Below are 24,057 nucleotides of genomic sequence, written 5' to 3' on the forward strand. Positions count from 1 at the left end.
GCATAATATTGCCATACCCCCTGCTTTGTAATGTCAAACACAGGTTAATTATTCATTTAAATCCCTGTGTTGGATTTCAGAGCCCTCCAATTTCATCCATACTGAGTTTATCCAATCATATATTGAAAAGCAAAGTACAGCTAGTGCTGGAAATCTGAAATAAAATCTTAAAAGACTGGAAGTTCTCAGGCAGCGTAAGTACAGAAAGAAACAGTTAATTTATCAGATCAATGACTTCTTATCCACTGAGTATTAACTCTTGTTTCAATATCTTACAGATGTTGCCTGATCTGTTGAAAAACCAACATTACAGCATTATTCATGGTAAATCTTCCAAGTACAGAATATCAGAAAATACAAATAATAAATCTACAAAGTTAAATAAACATGAAGTGCTCACGTATTTTCTCAGTGCGACTAATAAGTGCAATAATTTGCAACCTTCTTTACATTGATCAAAATCTAAGAACAAATTAGAAAAAGGAATTTTCTGTACTTATTTCACTTTACCTCTCTCTTTGTACTGAGTGGTGGAATTTGATGCTGTCACTTTAGTGAAGCAAAAGGGGCAGCACAGCGGTGCAGCCAGTAGAGCTGCTGCCTCACAGCACTAGGGACCTGGGTTCAATCTTGACTTCCAGTGCTGTCTGTGTGGAGTTTGCATGTTCTCTCTATAACTGTGTGGGTTTCCTTTGGGTTCTCTGATTTCCTTTCACATCCTGAAGAAGTGCAAATTGGTTGTTTAATTGGTCACAGTAAATTGCCCCGGTGCAGTTGAGTGGTAGAATGTGGGGGAGGGGGGATGGAGTTGTTGGGAACATGGGGAAAATTGATGGGGAATGGGATTGCTCCACAAACCAGCATAGACTGGATGGTCTCCTTCTGTGTCATAAGGAAATATGAAATATGCAAATCAGTGCTAGCGGACCATTTGTCGCAGAGGAAGTATGGCAGGTGATCCATAACAATGGCTGTGGTGAGGAAACATGGATTGGAGATGGGCTGATACTTTACAAAGATAGAAGGTTCAGAGGTTGTTTGTTTTAATGGGGTGATGACATCAACTTTGTATTGGAAAATGACAGGAAAGTTTACAGCTGGGTTAGACTCAGTGCAATAGAATCGCCGGAAAATGCCGGAAGCACTCAGCTGGTCAGGCAGCATAACTGGAAGAAGAAACAGAGTTTCAGGTCAAAGATCCCTTGTTAGAGGTTTGTTGGTCAGGAATTTAGTGGAAATAGGGTTGAGAGGACAGGAGGTTGGTCTTATGAAGAAAATGAACTCATTAGTATTCGTATAGAGAGAAAATAGCAAAAGATACAAAACAAGCTCATTGAAATACTACGTGAATCATTGAGGGGAATTTGTTTTGACGGTCTGGTATAGGAGTACGCAAACTGTGGTAACTATGCCCCTGGGGCATACTCGGGACGTCTCATTGATAGACAAGAGAAATTGTACAACAATAGATTTTTATGAGTTTGGGTATTTGCAATAGGACAGTTGAAGAGAGAATCATGGTGGAAGGAAGGTGAGATGACTGGGGTGGGGCAAACGATTGGGGCAATAATCAGGAAGATGATTTTCAGGATGGGAGTTGGGGGGGGGGGCAGTGCAGAGTCAGGCGGATAGCCGGGGAGATGATCAAATTATCGGCTGGGTGGGCAGGTGATTGGGACAGACAATCTGACAAATGTTTAGAAGGAAGATGATTCAGATAACTATTTATGGGATGGATTGGGCAGTGGTTTGCGGAGGTGGACGTATAAAAATTAGAATTAGAGAAGCGAAAGTATAAAACACATGCTGGTAGGAGTATGCAGGCAGCTCATAAATCTGAAATGGGGTGCTCATTAAAGGAAAGAATGGAATCTCTAGGCTAGAAGATCACATCTGTTTCCTCTGGAACCTCTGGAATATGATTAGAAGCAGCAAGAAAGAAAATATCTACTTTCATACAGAGCCAATGAAAAATGTAACATTTTCTAAAGAATGTCACAGTTGATGAGAACTTTTTAAAATGCAATCTCTATCTCAATGTAAGGAAATGTGGAGGCCAATTGCCAAGAGATCCAACTTGTTTTTTTTCTTACTTGCTCTGGTGCCCTCCCACTCTTTGAGATGTGTACACCTCTTTCATTGTTGTAGCTCGGAGTATTTCATTTTATGGCTCACACCAACTAATGCATTTTAAGGCACTAGGAGGGGATGTAAATGTGCCATCAAATCATTAATTGTCTGCCTTACTATCAGGCAAATGAAATTGCTCAGGTGTATAATAAATAAATTACCCAATTCTTATATGTCTTGTGAATGATCATTTGATTTCTTGCTGCTGAGCCCTTTGGTTCCCATGGAAATCATCTATAAAATTGTATCTCATGTTTTCTCTGATATTGTACTCTGGGTAACAATGACATATTCAGCTGAATTCAACAAATTTAGGTCAAAAATATTAGTTACGGGATTACTAATCCTTTTATGATTGATTTGTGCATGAATGTTGTTTGTGCATAGAGCACCTATAAAATTGGCAAGAGTTTGTGGCACATGTAACTCTCTATTTTGTTTGAAAGATTCAGCTGAAATATAAACCAGCAGGTACTAAAGACCAAAGCACAATAAAAGGAAGATGATGTTTGTGACTTCCTGGTGGCCACTGTGAAATATTGTCTTGAACCTTTGGGTGTCTGACAATTCACCTCATCTATGATGCCTGTCCCTTGACTTCAAGTCCCAGAAAACTGCTACCCATTAATTCCACCCTGCACCCCCCATCCCCCAAACACCGCATACCAATACTATCTCACATTGAAAGGCTCCACTGTCCTCAAGTCCTGACCACTTCCCCATCAAAGCCATTGTCATCAACTTACTCCTCACCCTCAAATCCTGTGTCAGTACAAACCACAACTCCTCACTAACATTTGCAGACTGGAGATAGCACTTAGGCACAAAAACAAGTTGTTCAACTCAAAACTGCTATGCTGTTATTTATTCTCCAAATCTCTTCAAACCCTTCTTCATTTTAACTCATTAACATATCCATTTAATTATTTTTCTCGATACACAAGAGATATGAGATGCTGTAATCTGAAGCAACAAGCAATATGCTGGAGGAACTCAGCAGGTTGAGCAGCATCTGTAGGAGAAAAGAAATTGTCAATGTTTTGGATCAAGACTCTGCATCAGGACTGAGAGTGTAGAGGAGAGATAGTCAGTATAAAGAGGAGAGGGGGAGGGGTAGGACAGGGGCCAGTAGATGACTGGTGGACTGAGGAAGGATGAAGGGTGATGGGTAGATGCATTAGTTTTCTTCCAATGTGTTTATCTTAACTTCTCCTTCAATGCATTTATGCTACTTGACTCAATAATTCCTCATGGAATTAAATTCACATTCTAATGACATTCTGGGTAAATAAAACAAAATACAGAATTCCCTATCAGATTTAACATTCATTATCATATATTTAAAACCCCATGTTATGATATTCTCTGCAAATGTAAACATAATTTCTTTTGCCTTAATGACTCTCATGTCACTTTTCAGCTTGTTTAATTTTTGATGATGCATCTCAACTTTCAGTTCTTGTATCCTCTTGGCAAATCTTTTGTATACATTCGATGGTGTTTCTGCATCCTCTTTTATAATATGGAAACCAGGTATGTTTGCAATATTCCATACGTTACCTGAGCAAAGTTCAAATTTAAGTCTACTTTCTTGCATTTCAATTCTACCTATCCAGGAGTGATTCCCAGTGTTTTTGCTTTTTATGACACTCTTATCATTCACTTGTGTTGACTTGAGTATTTGTGTCTCCTTTCCTCAACCAACCCCTTGTTTTACAAACAGGGTACTGTACTTATCTTGCTTTCCCTACCCTTCCTTCTAAAATGTACCATCTCACACATACCTAATATAGGTTTATTCTGCTTCTATTAATGTCTTACTATATTCTGTGACAGTCCATGCTCTATTACTTTAACTCCCATTTCTCACATGCTAGCCTTGACTGGTAGTTAGTAATCAGTTTATTATTGCCACGTGTACCAAGATACAGTGAAAAGCTTTGTTTGCATGCTATCCAGACAGATCATTCCATACATAAGTACATTGAGGTAGTACAAAAGGAAAACAATAATGGAATGTAGAATATTGTGTTACAGTTACAGAGAAAGTACAGTGCAGGTAGACAAGTAAGGTGCAAGGGCATGACAAGGTAGATTGAGAGATCAAGAGTTCATCTTTATCTTATATGAGGTCCGTTCAAGGGTCTTAGAACAGCGGGATAGAAGCTGCCCTTGAGCCTGGTGGTACGTGTTCTCAAGCTTTTGTATCTTCTGCCTGGTGGAAGGAGGGAGAAGAGACGATGACTATGTTGGGAGGGTCTTTGATTCCATTGGCTGCTTTCCTGACTCAACAGGAAGTATGGACTGAGTCAATGGAGGGAAGGTTGGTATTTAGGTTAGACTGGGCTGTGTTCACAACTCTCTGCAGATCTTCCAATTCAATAATCTTTGATCTCAAAATCCATTTTCTTCCACCTTTGTTGCATTGCCAAGCTATGACCATCTGAAACATTCATCTCTGTCTCTTCACCTCCAGGATCAATTACTTCAGTACTCTCCCGGTTCCACTTCCCATAAACTTCAACCAAAATTCTGCTTCCCCAGTCATATTCTACTCCAAGCATGCTTGCCTATTACCCCCCACATCTTTGCTGACCTACATTTGCTCTCAATTTCCAGACAGCTCCAATTTAAAATCTATAATCTTGTGTTTAATTCATTTATATCATTACTTCTCTTTCACTCTCTTCTCTGGCACTTTTACTCCACCCTTGTTCACTATTCTTTTAACCATACTCTTGTGCACTTGATACTTACCTGTTCCTTCAGCCACTTTGGCCTGATATTGTTAAATTCTCTCTTTAAATTTCTCTGCCTTTCAATTTCCTCTTTAAGAACCTCCACACAACCAAACATTTAAAGCAAGCATTTGGTAAACTTACCTCCTTTATTAATACAGTTCCACATCAAATGCAGTCATTACGTATCTGTAACATTTTTGAGTATCTTTTCTATACCTATGTCCAAAATCTAATCCAAAGAAAGCAGCATTAGGTAGTCACCTCAAGGCAAGTCCTGAAGATTTGCCACAATTGAGAAGGGCTCTGGAGCCTTTCTTTTGCTGCCAACAGAACATGGGGATCACTCAGCTGTGGAAAAGGCTTATATTGCATCTTGACAAAGGTCCAGATGAAGGTCTCGACCCAAAACGTTGACTGTCCATTTCCTTTCACAGATGCTGATGCCCTCTGTTTGTTCCTCTGAAACCCACTGATTTCCTCCAGCATTTTCTTTGTTGCTTCAGATTCTAGCATCTGCAGTCTCTTGTGTCTCTCTCTTTATATTGCATCTTTCTTGGTCTTAAACATGTAACCTTGCAATTACAATCATTGAAGTAATTTTCTCAAATGAAGGAAGTGCAACAGTCAATCTAGCACATAGCAAGATCCCATAAATAGTAATCTAATTTTATTGATTTTGGTTGAAGATTAAATATTGGCAGGGATACTGAGGAGAACTCCCCTACTCTTCTTTGAAATAATAACATAGAATCTTAAATCAGGTTCTAAAGGATAACACCTCCAACAGTGTGGCATTCCCTCAGCGTGTCAGTCTCGACACCGATCTCGATTCTTAAACCAAGAAACAACAACCTTGACGTTATTCTCAATTCTGAAGTGGGATTAAGACAACAAACAACAGCCTAGAAATCGTTCTCAATTCTGGAGTGGGATTAAACCAAGAAACAACAGCCTTGGCATTATTACCAATTCTGAAGTGGGATTAAGACAACAAACAGCCTAGAAATCATTCTCAATTCTGGAGTGGGATTAAACCAAGAAACAACAGCTTTAGCATTACTACCAATTCTGAAGTGGGATTAAGACAACAGCCTAGAAATCATTCTCAATTCTGGAGTGAGATTAAACCAACAAACTACTGCCTGACCGAGAAGACTCTGGCCCATTAAGCCAAAGAGGGAGCAGATAGCATTTAGAGAAGGAGAGTAATGTCAGCATTGATCACAGGGCATTGGAGCACTGAGGGTGTGCCTTCAACGGACTACAATTCCCAAAATGCTAAACTAGGTACTGACCAATCAGAAGGCGCTGTGCTTCCGATATGAGATTCTGGTAGTTTAATTGACAAAGATAAACGAATCAGAAGCTGGCTTGGGGCACGGTTGTTGTGGGACGTGTCGGTGTCACGGTTAGGTGAGGGTTATGTTGTTTTAAAATGTCTGTCCGTTGTGTGTGTTGTCTGTGTGAGATTGAAGGGGCCCCACTGCAGAGTAGAAACCGAGAGTAGGGCGCCAGCTCTGGGTCTAGTGTGTTCACTGTGGCCTGAGGCTTGACCAATGTTCCACTGGGCCTCCGCACCGTTCACATCTCCAGTAGGTTCTGTGCAGTCAGCTATTTGTTTAACACTGCAAAAACAGCACCTGATTTTCTCTGCATATTACAACAGCGACTTTCAAAAGTGCGTCATAGGCTATAAGGTGCATTGGGAGATTGTGGAGATACTATATGTAATGTTAAAGATGCGCGTTGTTTCTTTGGCCGTATTTCTGTTGTGTGTAAGTAAGTAATGATAGAGTATGCATTTCCCTGTGGGTCTGTTATTTAACGAACTAACGCACATTTGAACTGCTGTGATGGTCACTCTGATGATTTCTCTCCTAAGTGTTCCCTGCACTTAAATGTAGACTTTGTATTATAGGTGAAGAGATATTATCTTTACTCTGTGGTTTGTATTGTTCATGTTGCTTCCTTTGAAATTATGGATCTCTTTCTCTGGGTGAGATGGGACTAATTAATAAACTGTATACTACATCTTGGGTTTATGGCAGAGATCATGATTTTTGGAATTGAGTTAAATAGCTGAGTAGAAAGCAATGGAGATGCAAGAGACAGTGGATGCTGTAATCTGGAGCAACAAACAATCTTCTGGAGGAACTCAGTGGGTCGAGCAGCATCTGTCAGAGGAAAGGAATTGTCAAGTTTCAGGTTGAAACCCAGCATCAATACTCCAAATGCCAAATCATGTCCTGATGCAGGGTTTTGACCCAAAAAAACAAACTGCTGGGGGGGAGAAGGAATTGTTGATGTTTTGGTACCAGATACCAGAGAAGGTATGGAACAAGGACTGGTCCACATAGTCAACAGAAAGACAAGTGTAGCTGGGGCCCATTGCAAGTATCCATGGCTACATCTTTGGTTTGCAGGAAGTGAGGAGTCAAAAGAGAAGTAGTTGAGGGTATGACCAAGTTCTGCCAGGCAGATGAGAGTATTAGTGGAGGTAAACTAGTTGGACCTTTGTTGCAGGAAGAAGCAGAGGGTGTTAAGATTTTCCTAATTAGGGAAGGGAGTGTGGAGGTGGATAAAGACTGGACATTCATCATGAAGATGAGATGGTGGGGGCCAGGAAATTGGAAGTTGTCAAAATAGTGGAGGGCATGCGAGGTGTCCCAGATGTAGGTGGGAAGGGACTGGAAAAGGGGATGCAGGATAGAGTCGAGGTATGGGGCAAAAATAGGCAGAAACAATGGCCCTACCATCAGCGTCCTGTTTGTGGATCTTGGGTGGAAGTCGGAAGTCTGGGGTTGGGGCATTATCAATTTGGAGGCTGTGGAGGGGACATCTGATGTAATGAGATGTGTGAGAGATAGTGGCCTCGTGTTCATTAGTGGGGTCGTGGTCCAGGGATAGGTACGAGGAGGTGTCTGAGTGTTGCCGTCTGGCCTCTGAGATGGAGGCTGGTCTGCCAGATTACAATGGCACTGCCATTTTCTGTGGGTTTGATTAGGTTGGGATTGTTGCAAAGTGAGTGGAGAGTGGCATGTTTGGATGGGGTGAGGTTGAAGTGGTTGAGGGGAGTGGAGGAGTTGAGGTGGTTGATGTCGTGATGGCAGCTGGAGATGAAAGGTCAACAGAAGGGAAAAAAGGCCCAAAGGGGTATCCTAGAGGAAGGGGATAATTGGAGGTGTGAGAAGTGGTCATCAGTGAGGGGTTGAAGCCTCCATGCCAAAGAAATAGGCATGAAGGCAGAGGCAACAGAAGAAGAGCTCAACATCATTATGAGTTTAGAACTCATTGGAGCAAGGCATGGGAGGAGGGGCTTGGGTGGGGGTGTGGAGTGTGCTGGGGGGAGGGTGGGAGCTCAGAGGGGGGGAAGAGGGGAGGAGAATGGGGGAAGGATGGTTTTAGAGCTGTGGGTGGGATATGAGGTCAGAGGAGGGTGGGGTCCGTAGTGAGAATGGTGGTGGGGAAGAAGGAGAAAGACCCGGTGGAGTGTTGGGAGCCAAGTGGTACTGGCGGAGCTTCAGCAGCCTGAAGTCAGGCTGGAGAGCGAGGAAGTTGAGACAGAAGATCGGGAGCCTGGAGTCGGGTAAGTTTCTGGTTCTTTGCTGAAGTCAGGAACACGAGGAACAGCAGATTGAAAGAGTGCATCCAGCGGTGGAGGAGGAAGAAGAATTGTGGATCCCGGAACACTTGGGAAAGCGAGACCTGGAGCTGTGAGAGGAAGAGAAAAGACCAGAACGCATGGCGGAGATGATAGAGCATAGGACACAGAGGGAAAACCACAGGGAGAAGTGAATGTACATACCTGAGATCCTGGCTGGGGCCGAAGTGGGAGGCCTGAAATTGGAGCTGGAAGCTATGCAGGACAAGGTGGCAGTGAAGGGAAGTACTGAGGAAGGACACGTGGCTGTAATAACGAGTCTTAGTAAAAATTTGGTTGAAGAGCAGTAGAAACCACAAGAGGGGAGCAGTGAGAGAGGGAATCACGGAATTTATGTCAAAGAGAGGAGGAAAACATCTTCAAAGTTGGCATGTCATGAAGAGACTTCGCAGTGGAGTAGTAAAATGGAGACACATGAGAATGCAGTCGCTGGAATCTGGAGCAAAAAGCAAACTACTGGGTCGAGCAGCATCTGCAAGGAGGAAAGGAATTGTCAAAATTTTGGTTGAGACCCTGCATCAGACTTAAAGATCAATTTAGTTGTGAGTTTACAAATGTGGAAGGAATGTTTCCACTTGTGGTTGGCTCCAAAGCTATTGGCCATGCATGCATGAGAGATTTCTGGAGAGACTTATCTTTTCCAGGTGTTTAGAATGTGATTTGCAACCACAAGTTGAGAGTAATTGCTTAGGTACTTCCAAATGGAAACTTAAACAAGTAGATGTGACAAAAAGACATTACAATGGTATGCTGAGCAGTAAAGTGTAAACACCATGTCAGACAAGTTGAAGTGAAAGTTTTTAGTTTTTGTGCTATTCTAAATTATCTAGTTCCTTTCACTTTGCTGCCACAAGCTGCCTGATTTTACATACTGCTGTATGCTCTTAAAAATACACTTCCCATTTCAGTTGGAAGCATTATGAAGTGAATGACTAGAAGATTGTCGCATCTGTCCATCAAAGTGTCTGTATGAATGAAACTTTGGCCACAAACCTGGCTGCTTCAACTCCCATATCATCAGGTTTTACTTAACCTTGCTGAGCCTTGCATTTTCTAATTTTTTTTTACCCCCAATGTAATTTTTGGTACAAAAATAGGTAAGATTAAAAATTGAGCTTTGTCATTTGGAATTTATTAAAGTGAAGAATATGAGAAATAGCAGGAGTTTTCCATAAAGCCCCTTGAGCCCAGTTAATATCATGGCTGATCCCATGCCTTATGAATTTGCTGTTCACTTTTCCATATTTTATGATTTCCTTGGTGTCCAGAAATCTATCAATCTCAACCTTGAATGTACTCAATAACTTAGCTCCCTGAGGTGGAGGATTCCAAAGATCACCGCATGGGACGTGTGTAATATATTAGCATGGATACTGAAATGGTTAACTACCAGGAAAGAGTCAGATTAAGGGGTTTCTTTCACATTAGCAATCAGAAGCTAGTGGGTGCTTCAGAGATCACTATTGCAGCCTCAACTATTTATAATCTATATCAAAGATTTGATTGATGGCACTAGGATTTAGTGGAAACTAGGATTTAGTGAAAACTAATGAATGTCCCCTTTTGTCATTTATGGGGGAAGTTATAATTGGGAACAAAGAAATGGTAAAACAAGTAAACACATACTTTTATTCTGCCTTCACCAGGGAGGATGCAAATAATATCACTGATGTGTTTCTGTTGTCTTTTGTCAAATTGCAATTTCTTTCCTTCGTGTGCCTTTTTGTTATTTTCTAGTCTTTGCAACATTGTCTGTCTTCAACCTACAAAACAATCATTTTTTTTCTATGTCTCACAGTTGTCTATTGACACAGTGCAGTTTTTTTTAATCTACTTAATAGCCACATTCTAGCATACTGTAGGGTAGCAATGTGTATAATTTTTCAACAATTTAATATGGGTTGGAGCAGTTTTCATCTGGCTCAAGGCATACAGCCTCTGGTTGAGAACCACTAGATGCATCTTCTCTGAATCATGCATGATTGAACTCTAAATGAGTTTAAAATGGGACAAATAAACTTAGTTTGTTCCACCTAAAGTTCATTTGCTTAATTGGAATATCTTCATTTATATTTGCGATTACTCTACTCTAGTAATGAAACACCCTATGTATGCATCCAGCAAAATCTGGACTGTATTCAGCTGTGTGGTTATGAGTGTTAAGTAATGTTCACTCACAGGTCAAAAGTGCAAGGTTATGAGTACCTGTAAGATTCTAGCCACCCTCCCTTCATATTCAATGACATTGCCAATGATGAATCTCCCACCATCAAACATCCTTGGAGCTAATAATTAACCATAAACTTAAATAGGTCGATTGAATAGATACTGTGCCTCTGAGAGCAAGTCAAAGTTGAGTTTATTATCGTATGCACAGGTGCAATGAAAAACTTATTTGCAGCAGCATCACAGGCACATAATATCATACACGTAGCATTCACCAGAAAAACATAACTTAAACAAAAATTATACACAATTTTTGTAAGAAAACACAATTAGAACAAAAAAAAAGCAAAGTCCATTTTTGTGCAAAGTAGTCATAGTGTTACTAAACCATGGTGATTAGGGTTTTGCCAGTTGGTTCAAGAACTGAATGGTTGAAGGGAAGTAGTGAACCTGGTGGTGTGGGACTTCAAGCTTCAGTGCCTCCTGCCTGATTTTTGAATTCTCATTAAGAATTTCTGCACGGCACATCAGGAATTGAACAGAATGGAATTGTCTCCATTTGTTTAGATGACTGCAGTTCTAATGACACTCTAGAACACCATACAACTTGAAGCAACGCACTTGATTGGTACTTCATCCACCATCCTAAATGTTCACTTTCCCTACCATGATGCACCATGACACCATCTATAAAAGGCACTGCAGCAACTTGTCACGGGTGCTTCAACAATGCCTCCCAAAGCAGCAATTTCTACCATCTAGAAGGACAAAAGCAACAGAGGTGTGGAAATACCATCACATCCAAATCACATACCATTCTAATGTCGAAATGTTATGCTGGAATTCCCTTTACCAAAGACTACCTGTTTCAAGGATGTAAGCATTAAATGCTGGCATTGCCAGTGATGCCCAAATCATGTGAATTAATCTAACAAAAAATCATTATCTTCCATGAGCCAGTCAATTGGACAATATGTTAGATATCATCATGCTCTTTTATTTACTTTTCCATTTAAAAAGTATTCCTTGCATTATAAACTGAAGGGAGTTTTTAATATAGTTGAGTATACTTTCCTCACAAGTCAGTATTTTTAATGGAGACACAAAAGATTCTGCAGATGTTGGAATCTGGAGTAACACACACAAAATGCTGGAGGAACTCAGGTCAGGCAGCATCTATGGAGGGAAATAAACAAGTCAATGTTTCTGGATGAGACCCTTCATCAGGACTGGAAAGGAAGAGGGCAGAAACCAGAATAATAGTGTTCAGTCCTTCACGTCTGAGTAATTTCATTTCAAATGGTGTATAGAATCAAGTTTGCTAATGTAGTAAAGGAGGGTGCAGAGGGGCTTCAGGGAATATTGGCAGGCTAAGTGAATGGGCAAGGACATGGCAGATGGAACATAATATGGAAAAACCTGAGGACATGCATATTGGTAGGAAAAATAATAAGGTATATTTTAAATGGTGAGAGACTGAAAGGTGTTAGTATTCAACAGAGTTGGGTGACCTTGTATAAAAAGGTACCTAGATACAATGAGCAGTTAGGAAGTTTGGCCTTTATTGCAAGAGGTTTGAATGCAAGAGTATTTGAACTTGAGTAAAAATGTCTTATTACAATTACGTGTAGAGCGTTGCAAAAGTTAACCAAATTGGTTTCTGGAATAGTGGGGGTTGGGCACTTGTCCTATGAGGGGAGGTTGAGCAATCAGAGCCTGTACTCTCTTGAGCATGGAAGAATGAGGTGTGATCTCATTGAAGTGTACAAAATTCTTCCCGGGTAGGTGCAGGTATGTTGTCTTCCCTAATGGGGTCACATTCTCAAAATCGGTCTGAAATGCAGTCTCAAAATCAAATTTAGGAAGAAGATCAGAAGAAATTTCTCCACCCACTAGATTGTGAATCTTTGGAATACTTTGTCTAAGAAGGTCACGGAGCTTGGCTACAAAGTCTATTCAAAGCAGAGGAGGATAGATTTTTATTTATTGAGGGAATCATAAGATGGGAGGATTAGTGGTATATTATTAAATGTCACAGTGGGCAAGAGGGACTGAATAGTCTACATATACTATTTCTTAGGTTCTTATTTCTTTTGATTAATTTGGCAATTTCTGTGTCGTATATTAGTCAAATTAATTAGTAACTAAGAATTTATTTGAAAAATATTTAAATTGTGCTCACTTGGTGCTTGGGTATTAAGAAACTAGTGCAGTTGACAGAATCTTCTAATTTTGCCTACGATTGTGGCCAGTTTTTGTGGGTGTGGCCTGATCTGATTTGATTCTATCTTGGACCAATTTAAAGGGTTAGATTGTAAGAGCATTTGGGTATGTTTCACATGTTTAAAATTATTCTTTGGTTTTGCAGTGGTTCTACAGCAGCAACTCTATCACTTTGTTCCTGGTGTGTATAATAATTAAGAAGTAAATGATGCTGTTGTGTCTTTGTTATTTCTTGTACCATGATTGCTTGTTACTTTGTTCTTATGTAAGTATATTTTAAATGTGGGTATATTTGAATAAGATTGGAAAATATTTGGATAAACTCAACATTGACAAAATGTGACCCAACACCAAGGGTATTTTCAGCTGTAAATTTTAGATTAGAACTGAGTTGCTTGAATGGAAATGGTTCTATGTCTGATCTGAGGTAGCTGATTACGTACAAGATGGTGGCAGGGATACTAACAAAAATGACAAGGGTTTCTGTTGCTGATGACTTCCACTGTTAGAAATTTGTGCTCAAGCCAGATAAGGACCATCGTGCTTCTGTAGTTGAGTAGCATCTTAACATGTAATAATTAAGTGGAAAGCTTCAGATAAATATCCTGCAGTAAGTTAAATTGGAAAGAGCAGGAAACCTGTAACCACATAGTAGGACTGCTTCATAAACGAATGATCTCTATTTTTATTTTATGAATTTCTGTCAGGCATAAAACCAGAGGTGACAATAAGCTAGTATGATGTACTGGTAAGAAGCTATGTCTGCAATACAGGTGAAGCTATGTCTGCCATACAGTTATACAGGTAGGACATTTGCATGACCATACTAGTAAGAAATTTGAGATACAGGCCTTTCAGGTTACGGAAATTCACCCTTACAGAATTCACAAATCACAACCCAAAAATTTAACATAATAAAATTTGCTTTCATGGAACTTATGTGTAAGTAAATACTTGGATATAAGTTATTTTCGATTTGCATTTCTTGACTCTTATGAAGATGAAACATCTTTGTGTTATAGGAAATTGCAATACGCACCATTTTCTAGGAACATAACAAACAAACCCCCTCCTCCTCACCCCCCCCACTTTAGTAACATGGTCACCTGTATTTTCACTTTTGCATTAAGCTAAACTTGCTTTTGCATCAACCTGATCTACTTTTCTTTTTCAATCTTTTTATTAGTTTTCAAATTAATACAGATTGATATATAGCATCAATATTTATACATGTAATACAAAGAGATCAGGATAACAATCATAGCATATATAATCATAAAGAACAATAAAATATAAAAAAAATCTGTAGATCCAACGATCTCTTAGTAAATGAATATAATATAAAAGAAAGGAAAGAAAAAGATTTATTATATAAATTAAAAAAAAACCCAAATCAATAAAAAAAATTATAAACAATATAAACGAAACAAAAAAAAACTTTTCAAAAGAAAAACAAACAACAAAAAAAGGGAAGAGAAAAAAAACTGGGCTAAAATTTCTCAGTAGAAACAGAGCAATATGTCGTCAAGTCCGTTCCTCCAAGTTGGAAAGTTATTGAAAGGGGATCTACATCATGTGAAAATATTGAATAAATGGACTCCAAATATCTTCAAATTTAAGCAAAGGATCAACAGTACCACTCCTAATTTTTTCCAAGTTTAAACATGGTATATTTTGAGAAAACCATTGAAAAGTAGTAGGGGGTATTGGATCCTTCCATTTAAGCAAAATGGGTCGTTTGGCCATTAATTTAACAAAAGCAATCATACGGTTAGCGGAAGGAGATAAATGGCCAGACTCTATCCTTGGTAATCCAAAAATTGCAGTGATAGGGTGAGGTTGTAAATCGATCTTCAATACGTTTGAAATAATGTTAAAAATGTCTTTCCAATATTTTTCCAGAAGAGGACAGGACCAAAACGTATGTGTCAAAGAAGCCACATTCGATTTACATCTATCACATATAGGATTTATATGGTTATAGAAACGAGCTAACTTGTCTTTGGACATATGGGTCCTGTGGACTACCTTAAACTGTATCAACGAGTGTCTGGCACACATTGAAGATGTATTGACTAAATGAAGAATTTTCTTCCAAGTCTCTATAGGTATAGATGTCTGGAGTTCACTTTCCCATTCATTCTTAATTTTGCCTAATGATTCTAGACGTATTTTCATAATTAAATCATAAATTATCGCTATCAAGCCCTTCTGATAAGGATTAAGACCTAAAATTTTTTCCGTAGTTTCAATTTTGTAAGGTGTCGGAAAAGAGGGTATAGTAGTTTTAAAAAAATTTCTAATCTGCAAATATCGAAAAAAGTGTGATCTGGGCAAATTATATTTATTAGACAATTGTTCAAAAGATGAAAAACAGTTATCACTAAATAGATCCCAAAACATACTATTCCCTTCCTTTTCCATATGGAAAAAGCTGAGTCAGCTCTAGATGGATGGAAGAAAAAATTAGATTGAATGGGACTTAACAAATTAAATTTATTCAATCCAAAAAATTTATGAAATTGAAACCATATTCGTATTGTATGTTTAACAATTGGGTTAGTCGTATGTTTACTTAACTTGGTAAGTGCAAAAGGGAGAGAAGCACCTAAAATAGACACTAATGAAAAGTCAGGAACTGATTGTTGCTCAAGGCATACCCGTTTCGGATTTGTTTAGAAGTGCAGGATTTGATACAGATCTATCCATGGAAGGATTTAGACAACAGTTAAAATCTCCACCCATAATCAAAGTGTATTCATTTAAATTAGGAAAAAATGCAAATAGATGTTTAAAAAATTCAGGGTGATCTACATTGGGTGCATAAACATTAACCATAACAACTTTTTTATTATGAAGCAGACCAGTGATTAATAAAAACCTACCATTTGGGTCTGATATTGTCTCATGATGAACAAACGAAATTGAGGAGTCTATAAAAATAGAAGCTCCTTTCACCTTTGCTTGTGAATTCGAATGGAACTGTTGACCCCTCCAAAATCTAAAAAAACGTTGATTATCTTTCTTCCTGATGTGAGTCTCCTGAACGAAAATAATCTGAGCATTTAGTCTATGAAAAACTTTAAAAATCTTCTTGCGTTTAAGTGGATTATTTAAACCATTAACATTCCATGAAATAAAATTAATAGTCTTATCCATTTTAACAGGTTAAAAAAATATGGTATGTAAAGGGTTAATCTTAACATTTCCAAGTCTTATGATGTACTTTTCTTTGTCGGTTTATACATTTAAAAAAAAATCTGAAATTACTTGTGTTGCACCTGAAGTATAATGTAGTTATTCAAAATGTGATTCCCAGAGCAATATTAAAGAGGAATTAGGTGAACAAAATTTTAAAAAGTTTTTCATGTTTTGCTTACTGTATCTTTTAGATAATTGTTTCCTGTAATTATATGTTCTTTTATTGTCTTTGGTTAATGATGGTGGTGAATTGCAAAAGTATTTCCTTTGCTTTTTGATTAACCTAAGTCTATATTATTTTTTTCCCAAAGAAACCATGAATATATGATGTAGTGACTACTGTTTAAAACAATTGAATCATGAACACTGACCTTTGGAAAACAATCTCAATTGCCAAGCAGGAGAAGCACAAAAATCTATACCTAAATTACAAGAACCTTCGCAAATTCCCTCATGAATTACTGAAAGATGGTGGCGCACGTCACTTAGAACATCTCTATATGAAGATGAATTCATTAACAACACTGGTACATTTAACATTTCTAGTACTTGGTCGATTTATGTTTTTAAGACAAATAACTAGATTGTTTGAAAAGCTTATGAGCAAGTTTCAGGTGCTTTTGTGATTCCAACTTTATTAGATTTAATGGCTGACAGGTAGATTTAAATTGCGCCGAGTCAACTTGAACATAGAATTGAAAAAGTTTCTACGTTTGATGTGCAGTCTGATCTGAAGTAGCTGATTGCAGACAAAATGGGGGTAAAGATACCAACAAAAATGGCAAGGGTCCCTTATTGCTCATGGCTTTTCTAGTCATGATTCATGACTATTGGAAATTTGTTTGTGTGGAAATCCTACTTCTGTAACTGAGTGGCATCTTGACATGTTTTATTGTCACAAGCGAATAATGTTCACTTGGATAAGAGTACAAATATTGTGCATGAGGAAAGACTAGAAAGGAGGTGGGATAAATATCAATGAAGGAAATTTTAAGTGAATTCTGCATTGTTTAAAGCTACAATACACGTGGAAAAAATAGGAATTATTCCATTAGCCAAAGATAGAAGATCTTGTAGCTAAATTTGTTGTTTCACTTTTGCTTTCTTTAGATATGTGTATGCTAATTGCCATTCAGTTCATGAGAGCTGTTGACTGAATATCTTAGCTTTGGGGGAAATAGAGGACAGCAATTTATATTTGGACTTCAGCATTTTGCTCTCTTGTACAGATGAAATTGCCACATAACAATGATTTTATTTATACCAGGGAACATATGCGAACACATCGGTATGGAAATCTTTAAACCAGCAGTGACAGGCAGATTGTATTGTAGTTTTGTGTAGTCTGTTGTCATGCCATATGGGGAAAATATGAGATTGATTTTGTAAATTCAATTTTACACTTCCAAAAGGTCACCTACAAACTGAAAGCATGAAAAAATAATGTGCAATATTTTATTTTTAGCCAGAAAACCTTGGACAGAAGCTTCCAAATCTTACTGAATTGTGAGTACCAGTTTTTTGTTCACTTACGACTTAGTTCACATGAATTTTGTTTTAGCATATCTTGGTTGGCACCATTAAGAAAACAGCATAGTACTTAGCTATGAACTTAACCAGAAACTGAATTGGAGTAGCCATATACACAACGAGGCTAGGAATTCTGCAGCAAGTAACTCACCTCCTTACTCCCCAAAGCCTGTCCACCATCCATAAAGCTCAAGTCAGGAGCATGATGAAATACTGTGTGATGAAATGTGTGCAGCTTCAACAATACTCAAAAAGCTTGACAGCATATAGCAGCCCACTTGTTAGGCACCCCATGCACAACTATTCACTCACTCCACTGCGCAGAGTAGCATCAGTTTGTACCTTCTACAGAATGCACTGCAACAACTAACCAAGACTCCTTAGCTGCACCTTCCAAACCCACGACCTCTACCACCTAGAAGGACAAGGGCAGCAAAAGCATAGGAACACCACCACCTGGAAGTTGCCCTCCAAGCCACACACTATCATGATTTGGAAATTTATCACCGTTCCTTCAGAGCTGTTGGATCAAAAACCTGGAACTCTCTCCCAAACAGCATTGTGGGTATATCCATGCCTCAACAACTGCAGCAGTTCAAGAAGGCAGCTCACCACCACCTTCTCAAGAGCAACTAGAGATGGGCAATTAAATGCTGGCTCAGCCTGCAAAGCTCACATCCTTTGAATGAATATATTAAAAAAAGAATACAATCTACACATTTAAACTGCTTAATTGAAAATATGATTTGCCTACAATTAACGCCATTTTAGACCTCCTTATCGTACTTTTGTGTTGCTGAATAATAGTTTTGCTAAACTTTGTTTTGCATTGAGTGCAATGCTATATTACAGGATTTTGTTGCAATATCTTTTTAGGTTGGATGGTGTGTTTGAACACCACAGGGGAAATAGTTTGGACAGGAAAATTACCTAAAATGAACCAATTGAAGAGTATTTTGCGAAGACATTTATTTCCAATGAGTTAATCAGTACATTATGGAATCTGGAACCCATATGCAACAAAAGTGCACTTAGAATCTGTTCCTTATGCTAAACAATTCATGTGCTACACTTAGTTTTTGTTTCTTAACTGGTTCTTGAAAATCTGTTTAATACAACAAAAGCTTTCTTTTATTCAGAGCTGTGAATAATAATGAGCAGCATAGGCTATATTTTATAATAGTTAAGTACTATGCTGTTTTCTGTAATATATCATAAACTTTGCCAGAATACTTGCATTATGTAAATTATCAGAATGAATTGTTCTTCTCTGAGCTAAGATGCAACTCATTTCCTTTTCTAGATATTTGCATTCCAATAACATCGAAGTCATTCCAGAAGGTGAGCACAACTTGTACAGAAAATATTTGATGTTTTGGTAGTCAGACACTTTCATATTACTACATTATTGGCAGAGCCAGTATTGATTGGCTCTAAACTGCTGCAGACTTTATGGTGAATGTACTTCTGGAGTGCTGTTGGAAAAGGAGTTTAAAGATGTGGATTCAGCATCAATGAAGGAATAGCAATATATTTCCAAATCAAGTTAGTGCAGATGTTAGAAGACTAATTTGTTATCTTCACAGTATTTTTTTAAAGGGGGCAAAAGCAGATGTGAAGGAGAATAAATCATTCAGGCCTACGATTCCTTCAGGTGAACGAGGGATAGTTTGAATTGAATTTTTGCTTCCTTTTCCTCTCATGGTCGTCTTCTTTAGTAGAATGAAGATAGATTTTTTTAATACTCATTTGCATGTATTGGCTATTGTAAATAAGCCAGTGTTGGACACCAGTACCTAATTGGCTTCGTTGGTGAACTACCACCTTGAACTGTTGAAGTTCACTTGAAGATACTTCTGTATATGTGTGACCTAAAGGAAGTGGAGGCCCTGTGTGCTTGTTGTTCTTTTTCTTCTTGGTAGTAAATATTTCAGGCTTAGAAGGTAGTGTTGAAGAAATCATGGTGAGTTGCTACATGCAATTTGTAGCTGGTCAACACTATATCCAAAGTGCACACAGTGGTAGAGCGAGTGAGTAGTCACAGGATTTGTGTGCCAATTAAGTGGGCAATTTTGACATGAATGTTGCTGAATTTCTTGTATACCTTCAGAGCTCTGTTATCCAGGATGATAGAGAGGAACATTCCATTGCACCTACTGCGTGCTGTGCAGGTAGAGGAAAGTGTTCAGAGAGTCAGTATGTAAATCAGTTGCCACAGCATTCCCAGTCATGGACAGTGGTTTATGTCGATAATTCAGTTATGTTTCTAGTCAGTGGTGACCCTCCGGACGTTGATAGTATTTAAATTGTAAAAGCAGATGGATCTTCAATTATGATTGTGATTATGGTCTTTCTGGAGCAGACTAGAAATGATATAAAAAAAAGTGTGCTTAAGAGATTCATGGTTAAACCATTGAGGTAAGATATTGTGAAGAGTAGTCACTGACTTCTTTAAGTTGAGGTCCGCAGGATGAGAAGCAAATCAATGCATGCACATTTTTAAAAGAGAAATAGTTCAATTCCATGAAGCTATGGTTTATTTTTAGTTACATTTCATAATCCAGTAAAATAGAATTTCTTCTGAGAGGTAACCTGAAGGGGTATTTATGAAATAGTAATTGCCTTCAAAGTTATGATTGACAATATCTTATTTTCAGTATGTTAACATTAAGTGGTGTATTTGCATTGTGTAATGTTTGGTTTATAAATAATTGATTGCAGCTAACCTGTCTACTCAGCATGTGTAGTTCATTTAAGAACAGTTAGAAAAGTGGTTAAACATGAGGACTAGGTCGTCGTTGTCCAACTAAAAAAAAATCTTTGATATAATAACATAACATAGGTTCATGTTAGGGCATTTGACTCATCAAGCCTGGTTCACCATTTGTCATGATCATGGTTGATCTTCTAATTCAACTGCCTTTCCCTGCACTATTGTTATGCCCCCTCATTCCCTGAATATCCAGAAAGGTATTAATCTCTTTGAATAAATGCAATTATTGATCATCCACAGCCTTCCAGGGCAGAGAATTTCAAAGATTCACCAGCCTCGACATGAAGAAATTTCTCCATGCCTCAGTCTTAAAAGGCTTACACTCTTCAGCTAGGAAAGCATCCTCCCTGCATCCTGCCAGTCAAGCTCTGTAAGAATTTTAGGTTCTAATCAGATCCACTTTCAATCTTCTAAACCTAAGAGAATATGGACCTCAGTTTCTTCTCTATTTGGCCAATCAGCAACCCCTGGAACCAGTCTAATGACCTGTTCATCATTCTCCCCCCATGGCAAATAAGCCTGATTTTTAGGTGTCACGAACCAGCAACAAAAGAAACACACTGAGCCTGATTCAGTGTTAAAAACTATTTTATTAATCACTACTTATGATAATACGAAAAATAGAAGTAAAAATGTTAGTATGTTAGAATTCAAAAATGTTAAACCTTGAACGTTAACCCCAAAAACTAAACTCTTCGTGTGTGTGTGTGACAAAGTCCCAAACTCCACGTTCAGGAATGGTTCTTAAAGTTCAGTTCCGCTAGCCATAAGGTGAAACATGAGTAAGGGCTTTTTCAACAACCACCGTTGTCAGAAGATAAGACGTAGATGTAGAAAAACAGAGACAGAGTAAATACGAAATCCAAATGTTCCACGATGGAACCCAAACGACACTCCAGTGTTTACTCGGTAGTGACTTCCTCACCCCGAAAAGCATCCGAATCGTGGTTGTCCACACAAATACCTGTTTCCTTCTACAGGTCAGCAACAAAGTGAACTCCACCGGATTATTTCCAATTTCCATACATGGATTTCAGTGGCAGACACAGTTATTGTTTCTCATCCATCGATAGAGAACACTAGCAGGCTGGTGTCTCTCTCCCTTCTCTCTCTCTTCTTCTTCTGCTTCTTCAACAACGTCATTATGTCCTTTATCTTCTATTGACGTAAGCACGCCCCACACACACACACACACACACACACACACACACACACACACACACACACACAATCTAAAAGGGACATTCACTGAGTCCGTAACATAGGTGACAAACTAAAACTCCACACAGTCTTGCCAAGGCCCTATATGATGGGAGTAAATCATCGTTACCCCTGTATTCTAATCCTTTTGTAATAAAAGCCAACATACCATTTGCCTTCCTAATTGCATGCTGCACCTGCATGTTGACTTTCAGTGATTTGTGTGCAAGGACACCTAGTTCTCTTTGAACATCACCATGTTCAACTTCTCACCATTTAAAAATACCCAGCTTCTTGTTTTGTCTACCAAAGTGGATGACTTCACATTTTTCCATGTTATATTGCTTTGCTATGTCTTTTCCCCACCCACTAAACCGCTCTGTATCCCCTTGAAGTCTCCTCATATCCTCATCTCTACTCTCAATCCATCAAGTTTTCTATCATCAACAAACTTGGAAGTACAACATTTGGTCCCCTCAGCCCAATCTTTGACACAGATCAAGAATCGGTGTGATCCAATCACTGATCCCATCCTCTAGTCACAGCCTGCCAACCTGTGAAGAATCCATCTATTCCCACTCATTGCTTCTGCAGGCTAACCAATACTCAATTAGTATAAGCATATCACCCTAATTCTGTATGCTGTAGCTTTGCTGACCAACCTCTTATATGGAACCTTATTGAAAGTCTTCTGAAAATCCAAATACACCACATCCACTGGTGTACTAATCATATATATTCCACTAGTCATTTCACAAATATACATAATACATTATTTGAATTCCAAAGCATGTAAAAATTGTTGTGATGATAATGTTAACTTGTGTACTTTTTTTCCTCCATTGTAGCAATTAGCACCCTGGTTAAACTTCAGTCATTGGATCTTAGCAATAATGCATTGGCTATCCTGTGCCCTGAGATTGGTCAGCTGAAATCTTTACGGCACCTGCGATTGGCAAACAACCAACTGAAATTTCTTCCTTCAGGTAAGGAAGTAGCCCTAAGTTTTATCTGTAAAAGACATTGGAACTGTTTTCTATTTACCTATGGAGAGGCAGATATCTGAATCTGATATAATTGAAAATATATATGTACACTAATGCAAGTAATATTTTCATTATCTTCAGTGTTGTTGTACATGTGTTCTTTAACTGATTGTGCTCAACAAAATTAATCAAATTATGAAAGATGGCTGAATATTAATAAGGCTTACCAAACAATATCTTGCATTTTAAAGGGAGGAAGGTGGTTCGAATGTTGATGTTTTTGTCTTCGATATTGAATTTACAATATTCATTACATTTTACTAATCATTTCATGACTGTGTACTGATCTTATGGAAACATCTGCATAGAAACAGAACTAATGTCAGGATTTTCGTTTTTATTTTTCTGACTTAAGCCATTTGTATGCAATTCAACTTGTTGATTATTGGTGCAAAGAGATTGGGAGTTTTTCCTGATTTCCATCTTTTTTACGATTCATCACCAAATTCGAAATGTTACCTGCTCTTGTCCCTGTTTTACCCCATCCATAATACCATGGCCTGCATTGCTTCTTTCGCAAAATCACACTTGTCATTTGTGACCTGCACTTTTGATGGCTTTGTGCTCTTCAGTTTTCAGTTCCTTGATTTTAAATTTATGTTGTGCATGTGTTAAGATTTGCACTAATTAACACCATCTTATGTTTGCAACCTTTTCCTGCTTTACTATTTGCACCCTCTGGTCTTCTTGGCATTCTGATCCTCTAGTTCCAGACTCCAGCCATCTTGATGCCATAATCTTGAAAAAAATATATGCAGAATTTTTTTACACCTTTCCACAGGTTGAAAAGGATTCTGTAGAAGTTAATTATTTGAACATTGGGCCATTCTCTAACTTCTCATTTTTTAAGAAGTTGCTGTGAGATACCTGGGAAAAGTTGCTACATTGAAGGCACTATATAAATTAACTAATTAGGAAGATAATTACTTTTTCCAAAGAAAACAAATTTAGTCCATCTCATCCATTAAGTGGCCTCTTCTATGAAAATTGTAACTTTAGGCCAGCAGATGGCAGAGGTACCACAGTGTAAGATTCCATGTCACTTGTGGTTTGGTTTTCAAGCAAGAATTGAAATGCTCTTTAATAGAATGTCATGTGCTGTAATTATTTATATCTACAATGTTACACGCTAGAAATTTTGCATAACTATTTGGGTTTTCAGTCATAGATTTTCTAGTATTTAAACATTTGATTTTTGACACAATTCTAAAACAATGTTTAATACCTTGTTTAGAAATAATTCAGATTTTGTTTTACAACGAGCGGGATTGCACTGCTCTTTAGATGATCGGTATTTAGAGAACCACTGACTTTGCAGCTTATTCAGCTCATGACATCTACTCCTGCAATGGCTCTTGACAGTGTAATGCAGAAGTCAGGTTTGAG

The 24,057-nt window shown here is 38.2% G+C and overlaps 1 protein-coding gene across 7 annotated transcripts in view; it reads left to right on the forward strand.

Moving 5' to 3' along the window:
* Window positions 1–6,223: 6,223 nt before the first annotated feature.
* Window positions 6,224–24,057, forward strand: part of lrrc28 (leucine rich repeat containing 28) — a 59,738-nt gene continuing 41,904 nt past the window's right edge. Inside the window, exons 1-6 of one of the 7 annotated variants that reach the window (XM_052040575.1) lie at window positions 6,247–6,284; window positions 13,629–13,725; window positions 16,434–16,649; window positions 17,588–17,628; window positions 18,956–18,993; window positions 22,474–22,611. In XM_052040575.1, the coding sequence (XP_051896535.1) occupies window positions 16,482–16,649; window positions 17,588–17,628; window positions 18,956–18,993; window positions 22,474–22,611 (385 nt within the window). In that variant the 5' untranslated portion in view covers window positions 6,247–6,284; window positions 13,629–13,725; window positions 16,434–16,481. Of the gene's footprint in view, window positions 6,285–6,442; window positions 6,550–13,067; window positions 13,103–13,628; window positions 13,726–14,969; window positions 15,030–16,433; window positions 16,650–17,587; window positions 17,629–18,955; window positions 18,994–22,473; window positions 22,612–24,057 lie in introns of those variants that run through there. The other 6 variants (XR_007958333.1, XM_052040571.1, XM_052040570.1 and 3 more) reach the window with 6 other exon arrangements.

Source organism: Pristis pectinata, chromosome 28 (genome assembly GCF_009764475.1).
Source record: "Pristis pectinata isolate sPriPec2 chromosome 28, sPriPec2.1.pri, whole genome shotgun sequence".
Lineage (NCBI taxonomy): Eukaryota > Metazoa > Chordata > Chondrichthyes > Rhinopristiformes > Pristidae > Pristis > Pristis pectinata.